The sequence below is a fragment of the Gymnoscopelus microlampas genome (assembly GCF_963454915.1).
Source record: "Gymnoscopelus microlampas genome assembly, chromosome: 7".
Lineage (NCBI taxonomy): Eukaryota > Metazoa > Chordata > Actinopteri > Myctophiformes > Myctophidae > Gymnoscopelus > Gymnoscopelus microlampas.
This window is the reverse complement of record NC_139944.1, coordinates 15,503,913-15,518,819: the sequence shown is the minus strand read 5'-3', so window position 1 is coordinate 15,518,819 and position 14,907 is coordinate 15,503,913. Positions and strand designations below refer to the sequence as shown.

General features: G+C 39.5%; 1 protein-coding gene across 1 annotated transcript; it reads left to right on the top strand.

Moving 5' to 3' along the window:
* The first annotated feature begins 237 nt into the window (after positions 1-237).
* Positions 238-14,586, top strand: LOC311048255 (aldo-keto reductase family 1 member D1-like). Its single transcript, XM_084061404.1, has 10 exons — positions 238-282; positions 2,169-2,279; positions 2,982-3,149; positions 9,151-9,267; positions 10,307-10,384; positions 11,673-11,795; positions 11,960-12,069; positions 12,415-12,580; positions 13,312-13,394; positions 14,487-14,586. The coding sequence occupies exons 2-10, from the start codon at positions 2,187-2,189 to the stop codon at positions 14,527-14,529; spliced, it is 981 nt and encodes a 326-aa protein (XP_083917530.1). The 5' UTR covers positions 238-282; positions 2,169-2,186; the 3' UTR covers positions 14,530-14,586.
* The last annotated feature ends 321 nt before the right edge of the window (positions 14,587-14,907 follow it).

The window sequence follows — 14,907 nt, the reverse complement described above, 5'->3', positions numbered from 1 at the left end:
TGCGTGTGCGTGTGCGTGTGGGGCTCAACAGTCCTAGGTTTACATGTGTAAATCATTTCACCCACTGATTCACACCTGTAAACCTGTGATGAAACAATAAAACGGGTTCTGATTCTGATTGGAATGACCCCTGGTACGTCTAGTAGCTTAGCCATGGCAGGGATAGCCTGTCAAATAAGTTTGTCAACATCAGTGGTATTGTTTCCCTGTGACCTTTTCATGTGTATTTTGTGTGCAGGCATTTAAGCGGAGCAGACAAGTCTTTTTCACACAGGAAGGCAGGTATGATATTGATAAAGAGTCCCATTGGTGCTTGATTGCATGTTTGTCCACCCTACTGTATTTAATGGGTATTGCACAAGATGGATTGTTGTTCCTCGATGCCAACCGGAGCTAACCCCTGTGTAGTAGAAAAAGACCTAAATTATTATTTTGTTTTAACATGAGTGTGGGCAGGATTTAGGTCTAGGTTTGACTCTCCCTCTCTTAATGTCAGCTCACTCATAATAATAATATTATAATAATAACAACAACAACAAAAATACTAATACTGATTAAATAACTAGATTAAATAAATAAATATTTCTTTGAGAAGTGATCTCTCCTCTAAGAGACTAATGTAGACTGCTATTGATTTTAAGGGGAGGCATGCGTTAATCCGACAGACCTTTTCTCCGACTATGTGGTGCGTGCGGTTAGGGTTAGGGTGCGGGTTTGGTTCGGGTTTAGTATTGGAAACGTCGGAGCGCTGTGCTGTCGGAGGAATGCAATGAAACTGCCTTAACCACTTTAAACCTAACATCCCTGTTTTAGGCCTGTCATAGGACATCCTTTTCAAGTGAGCTTGTAGATTGTCTTTTTTCACTATTTGTATAAGTATAACTCTAAAAGCTCCCTGTGTGCTTTGGCTGCTCAGTTATCTCTTCTACACAGATTGTAATAAATGCAATCGATTGTGAACACTATGTGTTGTGAACGTGTAGATTTTAGATGTTTTTATAATTTTGTATTATAAGTTCTTAATTCTGGGTTCCCAGAACTCAGCGCTACTACCTCCTGAGCAGGGCAAGAATTAGATACCGAGAACCTTACCTGAAACTGAGCCATAGCATGTGGAAACCAATCCAGATGTGTGAAATACTGTATGTTTCCCAAAGTTCTTGTAGTCAAAAAGAGCTTGTTACCCACAGCAACAGTATAACACATCAGAGTGTAGTGTAGTGAGCAACAAGCCTTTGTTCGGTTACCAGGGAATGTGGTGTAATACTTTCCTTATGAGAATAATAGAGGCAGTTCTGTGGGAGGAGTTGAGGAAGTGGTTCACCCATTAAGACCTGAAGCCGATTCTTCAAAATGTCTTCTAAATCCCAACAGTATATTCTAAGAAAACGTATGTTTCTATATCAGTGGTGCTCAAACTTTTTCAAGTCAAGGACCCCCAAAATGATATGTATTTGGCCGCAGACCCCCATCTCAAAATATTTTGTTCCAGGGACCCCCCAGAAGCAAAGATTCGAGTAAAAAAGTAGTAAAAAAAAGTAGATTTTTTTTCCAAAAATCTACAGATCTACAAGCTTGTAGCGCAACACTCGGTGCCACGCTACGAGCTTGTATATCTGCTATTTTTGAATAGCCAAAGTTTAATGCTTTTTAGCTCAAATCATAAAGTGACACAGATGCATTCCAGGTCTTAATGGGTCAAACAGAGAGCTGAGAACACTCATAAATCGTTGCTGTTGCTGTCGGGCAGAAACCAGCTAACTTTTCATAAATCAGTGCTATTGAACACCCTTTATGTCTGTGTGTTGATAAAAAAATATTGAACCAATGAAAAGTATTAAAAAGCGCTTCTGACAAAACCAGCTAACTCCATTGGATCCTCAAACTTTCTGCTAAACCAGTTTACTCCATCAAGGTGGGGTGGAGTAAACTGGTTTTGCTGACTCCAGACTCCACCCCCTTTTGACCTCCAATCCATTCAGCTGTTCTTATCAATGATGAACAAAACCTCCTAACTCCACTTTTTGTTATGTGGGAGTTAGCTGGTTTCTGTCCGACAGCAGAGATACACAATACTCTTGTGCAGGGCAACAGCGTTTATAGCTTGACCTTTATACTAAACTAACTAACTAAGAGCCAAGCTAACCACACTTGATTTTCCTTTTTAGTGACTGTCTCTGAGGAACATGGACCTGACAGCAGAGAGTCACTCTATCCCTTTGAGTGATGGAAACAAAATGCCTCTCATAGGGTTAGGGACGTATGCGGACCCCCAGACGGTAAGAGGAAAATAAATGATTTGTATTCCACCATCAGCGCACTGATTGTTGGCAACCGTTTAGTTCAAATATGTATAAGGAAAGCTAAATAAACTTTTCAATAATGTAACATAATGCAGTGGTGGAAAAAGTACTCAAATGTTTTACTTAAGTAAAAGTATCAATACTGCAATGTAGAAGTACTCTGTACAAGTAAAAGTCCGGAATTGCAATTTTACATAGTAGAGTAAAAATACAAAAGTATTGGTATTAAAATGTACTTAAAGTACCAAAAGTAAAAGTACTAAAATGTTTGAAAACAGCAGATCTACAAGTTCACAACGCGTCGCGATTGTGTCGCGATGCGACACGTGAGCCTGTAGATTGGTTATTTTCAAATAGCCTTGGTGTAAAATAGGGCTGAAGTGGTTAATGTGTGCTTTATAATGTAATCATTTATATCGACAAAGTAACCAGTAACTAAAGTTTTCAAATAATTGTAGTGGCATAAAAGTACAATATTTGCCTCTGAGATGTAGCGGAGTAAAAGTATTGTACTGTAAAAGTATTGTACTCCAGTAAAGTAAAAGTACCTTAAAATTGTACTTAAGTAAATGTACTTAGTTACTTTACACCACTGACATAATGTAACAACAGCAATAATTACATGCTGTGAGGTAAATGTTAACATGTTGTAAATCATGATGTTTGTGTGTTTGCTAGACTGCTAAGGAAACTGCACTTCAATCAGTGAAATTGGCCATTGAAAGCGGATACAGACACATTGATGGGGCTTTGCTGTACTTAAATGAGCATGAAGTTGGGCAGGCCATTTGTGACAAAATTGCAGATGGAACTGTGAAGAGAGAGGACATCTTCTACTGTGGGAAAGTTCGTAACAACATACTTATGTCTTTTTCATGTCAAGGACCCCCAAATTGACACTTATTATTAGCCCGCGGACCCCCATTTGAAAAGATATACGTGAAGCTTGACCAATCAGCCGTGCTCAAACATACGGACGGACATACGGACGGACGGACATACGGACGGACGGACGGACACACGGACGGACGGACATACGGACGGACGGACGGACGGACGGACGGACGGACGTACAAAGTCAAATGTAGGAGTGGTTGGCACCACTCAATAAACTAAATGTAATAAAAGCTCATAATGTAATAACAGTTCATAATGTATTAACGGCTCAAATTGTTGAGAAAAGTGTCATTATCATGTCAGATAAGTATCATTGTCAGTATCATGTCAGTATAATTGTTAGTATTAGCTCTTGCTCATTTGATTTTCCTATTTGTCTCATCTGTTTAAGAAAGTAGGTAGCTGATATATTGCACTTTTACCTTAGCGCTAGGTATACTCTTAGTTGCTTGTTTTAGAAGAGAAGGCCCTTACAATTTCTGGTGATTAGTAGTGTTCTTGCCTACCTATGTTGAATGCACTTATTGTAAGTCGCTTTGGATAAGAGCGTCTGCTAAATTACTGTAATGTAATGTAATGTAATGTAGTATCATGTCAGTATAATGTCAGTATCATGGTCAGTATGGTCAGTATAATGTCAGTATCATGGTCAGTATCATGTCAGACAGTATAATGTCAGCATCATGTCAGTATCATGGTCAGTATAATGTCAGTATCATGTCAGTATAATGTCAGTATCATGGTCAGTATGGTCAGTATAATGTCAGTATCATGGTCAGTATCATGTCAGACAGTATAATGTCAGCATCATGTCAGTATCATGTCAGTGTAATGTCAGTATCATGTCAGTATAATGTCAGTATCATGGTCAGTATCATGGTCAGTATCATGTCAGTATCATGGTCAAACTCAGTATCATGTTAGTATAATGTCAGTATCATGGTCAGTGTCATGGTCAGTATCATATCAGTATCAGTATCATGTCAGTATCATGGTCAGTGTCATGGTGAGTATCATATCAGTATCATGTCAGTATCATGTCATTATCATTGCCAGTATCATGTCATAAGGAGCTCCAAAGATCTCACAGAACCCAGTTTTGGCACACAAATTGCATACATGTGTCAAATTTGTTGTACTGCTATATACCACCAGTGGTAGCACCAGAATGTGGAATGCCCTAGCAACAGTCATAAAAAGTGTGACCCTCCTTCAAAACCGCTCTAAAAGAGCACCCACAGGTGACTGCAATTTGTAACTGGCCCCTGTAAAAAGTCTAAGCTTATCACCTGAAATGACCCCCCACCCCCCAACTGTTTACTGTACATTTTCCACTTTAACACATTTAATTGACTGCCAGGAATGAATGAATTAATTCATCATCCTTGCCAAGTTGCCAGCGGTTTTACCTTATTTTGACGTTCCATGGAGACCCACGGAAGCCACAATGTGACACAGATGTAAACTAAAGCTGTCTGGGGGTTTTTTATCCACCGGAACAAAAACATGTTTACCGCGATCGTCCGTTCTGTTGTTATCGGCAGTTGAATATGGCTTGTTTTCACCAAAAAAAGAAGAAATCCGAGCTAGAAATGTTTTTCTACATCTCATAACATGGGAGTCAACAGAGATTTTTTGGGGGGGATGACGCCATTTCTGCTTCTATCATTCTCTCGCAGTCAAGGGATCATTCATAGGTTGAAAACTGAAAACATGAAAAAGCAACTTAAAAAGTGTCCAGGGTGCTCACAGCACCTGAGTAGATGATAAAATGACCCACAAATGAATGTTTTGAAAGTGAAATATCCCTTTAACTGCACCTGACGTACACTAGTGGTTGTACAACGTTATATCATGTGGGTCTGTCTTTATTTCTGACATATAATTTTACGGGCTCATGTCTGTTTTGGATTTATCGCAAGCCATAGTCTATGTAGTCTAGTCAAGTGGATCTCAACCTTGATCAGGCCACGACCCCCCAAAATAATCATATTTGAACTGGGGACCCCTCAAAATAATCATATATGAACTGGGGACCCCCCAAAATAATTATATTTGAACTGGGGACCCCTCAAAATAATCATATATGAACTGGGGACCCCCCAAAATAATTATATTTGAACTGGGGACCCCTCAAAATAATCATAATCATATATGAACTGGGGACCCCCTAAAATAATTACATTTGAACTGGGGACCCCCAAAAATAATCATATTTGAACTGGGGACCCCCCCACCCTGACAAGCACTTGGACTTAGGAGTTGAGGCATTACATTTAGTTTGACTCGGTTACACAGATAAATATTGTGAAAATAGTCAATCTACAGTGAGCTTGTAGGTCTGCTATTTTCACAATGTTTGCCTCTTTCTTATATTATTTAACAATTTGGCAAATGTTTGACCAGTTATATAGTTTGTTGATTACTTTTGATGCAGTAATGGCCTTTCTTTCTTTCTTTCTTTAGGTATTAAAAAGGTCTTAAACACTTGTCATGTGGGGATACCCCTGGGGGTCCCGAGCCACAGGTTGAGAACCACTGGTCTAGTGTAGTGCACCTGACGTCAGTAGCCTCCTGTTGCTGTGCAACAGCAGCAGACAACAAGACCAAGCCGTTTTTCAATGGCGTGGTTTCCTACAGGAAATGTTTTCCACTGGCGTGGTTTCCTACAGTGGATGTCTCAGGTTTCCAATCAAACTAAGTGTCTTATTTAAAAGAGAAAATTACGTTTATAGAATAGCCTTTAAAAGTGACCCAACGCAACCCATGACTCTTGTTTTGATGGCAATAATATTATGGGTTCCATGGCGGCCAAACATTCAATAATGATATAAAGTTGATGCATTTATCAGGAAAAAGTATGCGCCTTCTGAGAGAGCACTTTATGGCCAGAGCCTGCTGCCTGGCTCAGACCTCGATGGCACATCAAAGGAAGTCAGCAACGCGGCACAGATCAAAGTGTTGTTGTGTCCACCAGGCCGAAAGGCATGGCAAGAGAGTATGTTTTGCAACCTGTCCGTCCGTCCGTGTGTCCATCCACGTGTCTGTCTGTGAACAGCTAATCTCCATCACCGTTGGCCCGGCTGCTGTGAAACTGTGTGCACACACTCCGTGGATGCCAAAGCCAAACCTCTTCCCCCGAATTTTTCAGATTGGCCTGTTATAGCGCCACCAAAAGGCCGATTTGTGCAAAACACATTTTTGGACATCACTCCTATACAGATTTTGTCCAAACCTCACGCAAATCGGTACACAGTATCTCTATAGTCATGTGATCAACACGGATCTGTCCGATTCTCCATATTCCATCCTGATTGGCTTACAAAGTTTGCAGGATTGGTTCTTTTTCAACAAAATGCCTCAAATCATCAACGTAGTATGCAATTTCCGTGAAATTTTGCACGCATATTCCCACTAGGCCAAGGAAGAAATGCCATTTTAAATGTTTAAATTCTAACAGCCATTTTGCGTTTTTACCTACAACTGCACCGATCTGCGTGAAACTTTGCACGCACACTCCCTAGAGGCAAAGGAAAAACCTTTGCCCTGCATTTTTCACATTTGCCTTTTAGAGCACCACCAGGAGGCCGATTTGAGCAAACACATTTTTTTTTCATATTACTCCTACAAATTCTGTCCAAAAATCACGCAAATCGGTACACAGTATCTCTATAGTCATGTGATCAACACAGATCTATCAGATTTTTCAAATTCCATCCTAATTGGCTAACATTGGCTTCCAAAGTTTGCAGGACAGGTCTGTTTTGAACAAAACACCACAAAACATGAACACAGCGTGCAATTTCTGTGAAAGTTTGGAAGAAAGGAATTTTGGAGGAAGAAATGCCACCCTTTTCACATTGGGCTGTTATAGCGCCACCAGCAGGTCTAATTTAGCATAACACATTTCTGGAACAAAATGCCCCAAATCATGAATCCAGTGTCCGATCCAGTGGCCTAAGAAGAAATGGCACCCTTTTCACATTGGCCTATTATAGCGCCACCAGGAGGCCACAATAACCTTCCTGACCTGGCGGAGACCTGTGCTCCGAGGAGCACTTTATCTGTTAATTAATGGTTTAAATAGGAGAACTGGATCGTCGAGTCAGACCATAGGGCATAGCAGTGGCGGACATTTTTTGGTTCCATCGTTCTAGATCCCATTCATTTTTCCCATAGAGATTCCAATAATATTTATATCAATTATTTTAAGCCTAGAATCAAACATTTGATTCTGTGATTTTTTTTGGATAATATTTAATTATATGATATACTATATTTAATAAATGCCCTTTTTGCGGTTTTCAATTATTTTGTTTTCACAGAATCAAATGTTTCATGGTCATGAATCACCAGGATCCTGGATGGCTTGATTCTAGGCTTAAAATAATTTATATCAATATTTTTGGAAATCTGATGATACTGACCATAATATTGACCATAATACTGACAATGAGACTGACCATGATACTGACCATGGTACTGACATGATACTGACCATGGTACTGACCATGATACTGACATTATACTGAGCATGATACTAACTAATATGATACTGACCATGGAACTGACCATGGGACTGACCATGGAACTGACCATGATACTGACCATGGTACTGACATGATACTGACCATGGTACTGACCATGATGCTGACAATGATACTGACAATGATACTGACATTATACTGACATACTGACAATGATACTGACATTATACTGACCATGATACTGACATGATACTGACCATGATACTGACAATGATACTGACATTATACTGACCTTGATACTGACATACTGACAATGATACTGACATTATACTGACCATGATACTGACATGATACTGACCATGATACTGACAATGATACTGACATTATACTGACCATAATCTGAGTTCCCAGAAGTTTTCGCCGGCTCGGCGAGGAACTTCTGGGCCAAACCCCCTGTATTTGTGGGCGGGATGTACGTCACGCTCTGAATCTGAGCGGACACGCCTCTTACCGGTTGCAACTCGTCTAAAAAGTCCGACGAGAGGCAAACAGCAGTACACAACAATGGCGGTCGAAATTTCTCAAGGGGAAATTGCTTCCCGTCGATCCTATTTAGATGCAACACCCACTGCATGTGGATCCCGCCCCCTATTCTTCATTGGCTGTTGATTTGAATCACAACGCAGTGGCCGCGCCCCCGCTGTCCAAACTCCGAGGCAATGCCTCCCAGACTATACTGACCATGATACTGACATGATACTGACCATGATACTGAACGTCATACTTGCCAGGAAACAACAATTTGAGCCGTTATTACATTATGAACTGTTATTACATTATGAGCGTCTACGCAAGGTTCTTAATGTAACACATTATTACATCATCACATTATGCAAAAATATGTTATTACGTTATGCGCTCATGATTTTATTACATTATGACCTGATTATTACATTATGAGCTTTTATTACATTTAGTTTATTACATTATGAACCGTTATTACATTATGAGCTGTTATTACATTATGAGTTGCTACACAGCTCTATAGGAGTGATTCTCAACCATTTTAATATCAAGGACCCCAGTTTGACATGCGTCAGGCTACGGACCCCCATTTAATGGCATTTCTATCTCTGAGACCCCAATTTATATTGTAAAATCAATGTTAATTTAACTCTGAGAGTGTACAAATGGAACCAAATGGACCCATTAGGGGCCATTTGGTCCCATTTGTACACTCTCAGAGTTACAGACCCATGAGGGTCCATTCCCAACTATCCATCATTTAGCTGAGAACCCCCTGGAACTCCCTCAAGGACCGCTGGAGGTCCCCGGACCCCACTTTGAGAACCACTGGTGTGTACAGTAGTACAGTAGAGTGCTGTGATGCTCTTCAAAACTTTTAGAAATGTGGATGTGATCTCCTGGTTAATATCAGTCTTCTGATTTTGATTGACATGCAGCTTTGGAACACGTTCCATCCCCCGGAGTTGGTACAACCTGCTTTGGAGCAAACCCTGAAGGCCTTGACACTCGACTATGTTGATCTATACATTATGGAAATGCCTATAGCCTTCAAGGTATAATGTACTTTATATGTCAGGGAAAGTTATTTACTGTATAATGTATAGCATGGTGATAACAGCATTGCACCAATAGAATTGGTGCAATGCTGAATCTGATCATCGTTATGATCCCAGTTAACATTACAGCTATGAAGCTCATCAAAACAATGTAGTTTCTCCTGGTTGAGTATTGACAATAATAAAATATTATACCGAAAGAGAATCTACACCCATGTATGATATATACACATACTGTATAATATATTATGTATATAGCCACACACCTAAATATATACATATACACACAATACAACATGACACGGAACCACCTTAAAGGACAACTTTAGTTTTTTACAACCAAGGTTTAAGTTTTAGATTGTAATTAAAGTAAATAAAATATGAGTGTTAAAATTTTTAAATTTACTTCTTTCTATAGTTTTAGCAATTTTCGCGATATTTTTTACAGTGGGCGGGGGCATTCTGTCCGGTGGCTAAATATGTCTTTTTTTTACACAATAACCCGGCGTTTTCTTTATTATTATTTACAGTAGCTCTTCTAGCCCCCACTAACTCACATCTGGCCATCAAAGACCACCATACCTTTTTTATTGTTTAAAAAAGGCATATTTAGCCACCGGACAGAATGCCCCCGCCCACTGTAAAAAATATCGCAAAAATTGCCAAAACTGTAGAAAGCAGTACATGAAAAAAAAATAACACTCATCTTTTATTTACTTTAATTACAAGGTAAAATATAAACCTTGGTTGTAAAAAACTAAAGTTGTCCTTTAATATAAATACATAAATGAATAAAACTCAGGTTGAGGGAGCATATATCTCCAATTTAGCAGCAGTACATTTCTTACAGAAAATGGAGGTTGCAAAAAGGGGGGGGTTTAGAATTTCTTCTATCCAAATCAGTACCCCAAGTGTACACAACTCAATGAAGTTCTGGAGTAGGCCAAGCAAGTCTGTGAGTAGGCTACAGCCTATTCACACAGTATACATCTTTTAGATGATTTATAGGCACATTGTTTATGTCTGTTTTTTAAAGCCAGGAGACGGATTGTATCCCAGGGATGACAATGGGAAATTGGCCTACCATGAAACAAACCTCTGTGCTACATGGGAGGTGAGACACGCACGCAAGTACCTTCACAGAAAAACAAGGGCAATGTCGCTTATAATTAGAGGACATGGCAACATGTCCTTGGGGTCCTTGACCTGAAAAACGTTGAAGACCCTGGACCTGGACTGAATTATTATATTTTATATACATTTAATACAGTATGCTATTATTTAATTTATTATGTTTTAAAAACATAGGAGACCTACAAGCTCACAATGCGTCGCATCCACGACGCGTTGTCAGCTTGTAGGTCTGCTATTTTAGGAATAAAGAGGACATTTCGCCGACTTTATATCGTCTGTCCCCGCAGATTCCATAAACATGCTCCACAGTCCACACAGACAACGTTCCAATTTACATCTTCCCGGTGGCTTTTTTTTTCGCCTGCTAAAAAACCTCCAGAAGCCTCGCCCCAAAACACACTCGCCCCCATTTTCTTGTATTCGTTTTACTTGAGGATAAGGTTAGAAATAAGTTTAGGGTTAGGCATAGTTTTACTGAGGTTAAGTTTAGGAATAAGGTTAGGTTTTGGCACCGTTTTACTGAGGTTACGTTTAGAAATAAGGTTAGGTTTAGGCATAGCAGGCTAGTTTACTGAGGTTACGTTTAAGAATGCCAGGTGAATAGTCTATCGCCGGATTTGCCCGGGGCAAATGTGTTTTGGGGCGAGTGTTTTGGTATTTAACAGCAGTGCAGCGCGCATGAGATTGGTTATGTATCAATCGGCTGTTAACATTAAACTATGAGAGAACAGGCGATATGGATTTGGGAGCGTAATTACAACGCATTGGTCTCACTTTAAAACCGAAGGTTAAAGAGTATAGCCTATCTGTTATGAAAGAACACCCCCCCCGCCCCCTTGGCAAAAACTCCTTAAGAAAGGGCCGTTCGCCTCTCTGCTAGAAACATGCGACGGCCTGTCTCGCTGCCTTGGAAGAAATGGGCCTGTGACGTTGAATTGTGGGCGTTCACTCCAATCCATATAAATAGGTGGGCGGGGCTAAGGCTGCATACTTGGAATTCTTTTAAAAGTGTTTACTGAGACTGGGAGACTTCGTCACCCGTCTAAAAAGAACAGCATGAGAGCAGCAGCTACTTGTGGATACACAGCCTACTTTGTCCCAGATCATGTGTCTAACCTCTGGTGACCAAAACCATAAAATATCATACAATCTATTAAATAAAGTCCAACTAACCAGCAGCACGTCATGTTGCCCCATATCTTTAACCCCCGACCCCCAGGTTCAATGTGCTGCATTCTGACTGTATTTTTGTATTCCGCTTAAAAAAGGCAATGGAAGCTTGCAAAGATGCCGGGCTGGTCAAATCCCTGGGAGTGTCCAACTTCAATAAGCGGCAGCTGGAACTGATTCTAAACAAACCTGGGCTGAAACATAAACCTGTCTCAAATCAGGTAGACACACATAATCAGACCTAAGCATGGCTGACTCTAATATGACCATGGCTATCACTACTGGCTCATGGATTCAGAGTAGAAAAACGGTCCATATATTATTTTCATTTGAATCACTTGTTTATTTTGTCATTTGAATCACATGTTTATTTTGTCATACACAGGTTGAGTGCCATCCCTATTTCACTCAGTCAAAGTTGCTTGAATACTGCCGACAGAAAGATATTGTCATTGTGGGATACAGCCCCATAGGAACATGCAGAGATGCTTCCTGGTATGCTGGAGAAATGTGTCATTCATAACACTGTGATGACCACTTTCAACCTGGCATTCCTATTTTGGTCATGTCATATATATATATATATATATATATATATATATACACATATAAAATAATTAAAATGGGGCTTAAGTGGTTATAAATCACGGAAGAATGATATAAATCTACATAACATAGTTAACATGTCATTATCATCTGTGTGAACAACTTCTTACATTGCAGACCATTCACAATAGATAATGCAAAGAATGAGAAAGCAGCATGTCTTTCATTCACTAGGGCCATGGAGTAAGTACAGTACTTTTCTCTGTGTTGGTGAATTTCCATTCATTTCAACAGGGTAAACCTCACATGCCCACCCTTGCTGGAAGATACACTTTTGGTATCTATTGCTAAAAAGCATCAGAAGAGCACAGCCCAGGTGGCCCTGCGTTTCAATGTCCAAAGAGGCGTGGTGGTCATTCCAAAGAGCTTCAACCCCCAGCACATAAAGGAGAACTTTCAGGTGTCTTCATTTGTCAACCCAAGTTTATTTATATATTGCACATTTCATACGGCACACGTAGACTAAATAAGTAGTCAGCATAGCTCTGGGCGATATGGACAAAATCAAATATCATGATAGTTTTGACCAAATACCTTGATGTCTTGATGTCGATATTGTGACGAGTGACGATAATATCGTATTGTAATAGTGTCAATTTGTTTTTTCTAAAAATAGCATTGTGATCTACAAACTCACGTTTGTTGTTGCGATGCGTTGTGAGCCATTTTAGCAATTTCTGAAAATGTTTGACAATTTTTTACAAATATCAAATAAGCTAAGCCTTATTTGATATTAAAACAAAATCTAACATTTTCCTTAAACCATAAGGGATTAAACCGAGGAAAAGACAACACTTATGCCATATCATGACAGTATGATATCCAAAATTCCAGGCGATATCTCATATCACAATATCAACATAATATTAATCTCTTACTTTTTTTTTTTAACCAAATGGGTTCCCAGATTTATATATTGGTATAGCCTATTGTCCAGCCCTAATCCGTCATGAATTTTCTTTTTGTACCAAACCTATTGTAACCTTGTATTGTACCAAACCTATTGTACGAAACCTACAAATTTAAAACTGAAATGTGAAGCTGAATTAGTGAAGGAATTCTCTATCTTTATTCAGTGTGTGGACCTCCTGAAGTTGCCAGGCCTCATGCTTGTTTTTTCAATCTTTGCAGATATTTGACTTTTTTCTTTCTGAGGAAGAAATGAAGGCCATTGAGGGGCTGAACAAGAACATTCGTTTTGTGGAATTAGGGTGGTGAGTATAGGCCTACACAGCATACGCAGAAGCAAATAAAAAAATGATCTTACTCTAATAAACACTGTATACACAGGAAAATAAAGGTGCCATCTGGAACCGAAACTATTTCTTCAGAGTGATACCAAGAACCAACATTTAAACCCTATATAGTGTGATACCAACATGTCCTCACCACAGGGGCGTGGCATAGTAGCTGCAGACATACTGGTGGGGGACAATGTTAAGTCAACCTGTTTATACCACACAAAGATGTCCGCTGCAACCAAATGACACTTGTTGATGCCCCCTTCAGGATTTTTTTGTACGCACTATAGTTCATGGACCAGGATCGCCCAGGGAACTTGCATGGTCTCCAAAAATGTTCCCTACAGCAGGGGTCTTCAACATTTTTCAGGCCATGGACCCCTTAGCTGAGAGAGATATGAAGCAGGGACCCCCACTACATAATATTGTATATCATTGTGTTGCAGATTAAACTTTTTGCATAGATTTCATAGATAGCTTCATAGACTATCAGTGTAAATTCATCTTTTTAGTTCATTCAGACATTTAACCAAATGCCCAATACTTAGTAAGCTTGGCCTTTGGCTCTGTACTCGGTTTGCTCCTTTTTTCCCTATACACTAAACCTCTTTGTCGAAAATAGCAGATCTACAAGCTCACAACGCCTGTGAGCTTGTAGTTCGGCTATTTTCGGCAAATGTTCTCCACAGAAAAGGGATGCTAGGGTTCAAGTGGTTAATGTAAAAAAAAAAAGTATTTTAATCCTATCCTATCTCACTTTGGCGGCCCCCCTGTAGTAACTCTGGGGACCCTCTAGGGGTTCCCTGTTGAAGTTCCCTGCCCTACACTAAATCTCTATATTGCCCAAATGTTCGTCTAGCAGCTAAAGACAGGCCACTATGAAGTGGTTAAAGCCAAAGGTGCCTAAAAAAAAACATCTAAATATGGTTCCTCAAAGAAATGTGACCAAAAAAAGGTTGAATGAAGAACCATTCACTAAATAAAATGGTTCTTTAGTAGGTGATGGTTCTTCGTGGAACCATAGCTTTTGAAAGGCCTTATTTTTCTGTGTAATTGCCTCAACAGGTTGACTGATCACCCCGAGTATCCATTTCATGACGACTTCTAGAGCCTTCCATGAAGACGTCTCTTTATTTCAACAAATGAGCACATACTGTACTTTGTGACTTTATAACATTGTCTCTCATTTAATTTACTGTATTTATCATAATTAATTTGAAATATTAACCTGAACCAGCAGATGTCAGTGTGTCTACTCTACTACAACTCTGAATGTAATGGCTCTGGCATTCTGTTTCTGGCTGATATTTTTAACTCATTTAATACATTGCAACACAGTTGTTTTTGTTTAGTTTTTTGGTCAATCGTCACAATTACTGGATTTAAGCATCAATGCCACACACATATTTTGTTGTTTGAATAACAACGATACACTGGTTTTGTATTTAAGCTTTTGTTTTATTTCATATAAGATCATTACAAAATG

Bases quoted from the DNA above. Each gene is read 5' to 3' on its own strand.
- LOC311048255 (XM_084061404.1), top strand. From the start codon at position 2,187: ATGGACCTGACAGCAGAGAGTCACTCTATCCCTTTGAGTGATGGAAAC. The intron at 9,268-10,306 runs GTATAATGTACT...TGTTTTTTAAAG, and splicing joins AAATGCCTATAGCCTTCAAG to CCAGGAGACGGATTGTATCC. The intron at 10,385-11,672 runs GTGAGACACGCA...CGCTTAAAAAAG, and splicing joins ACCTCTGTGCTACATGGGAG to GCAATGGAAGCTTGCAAAGA.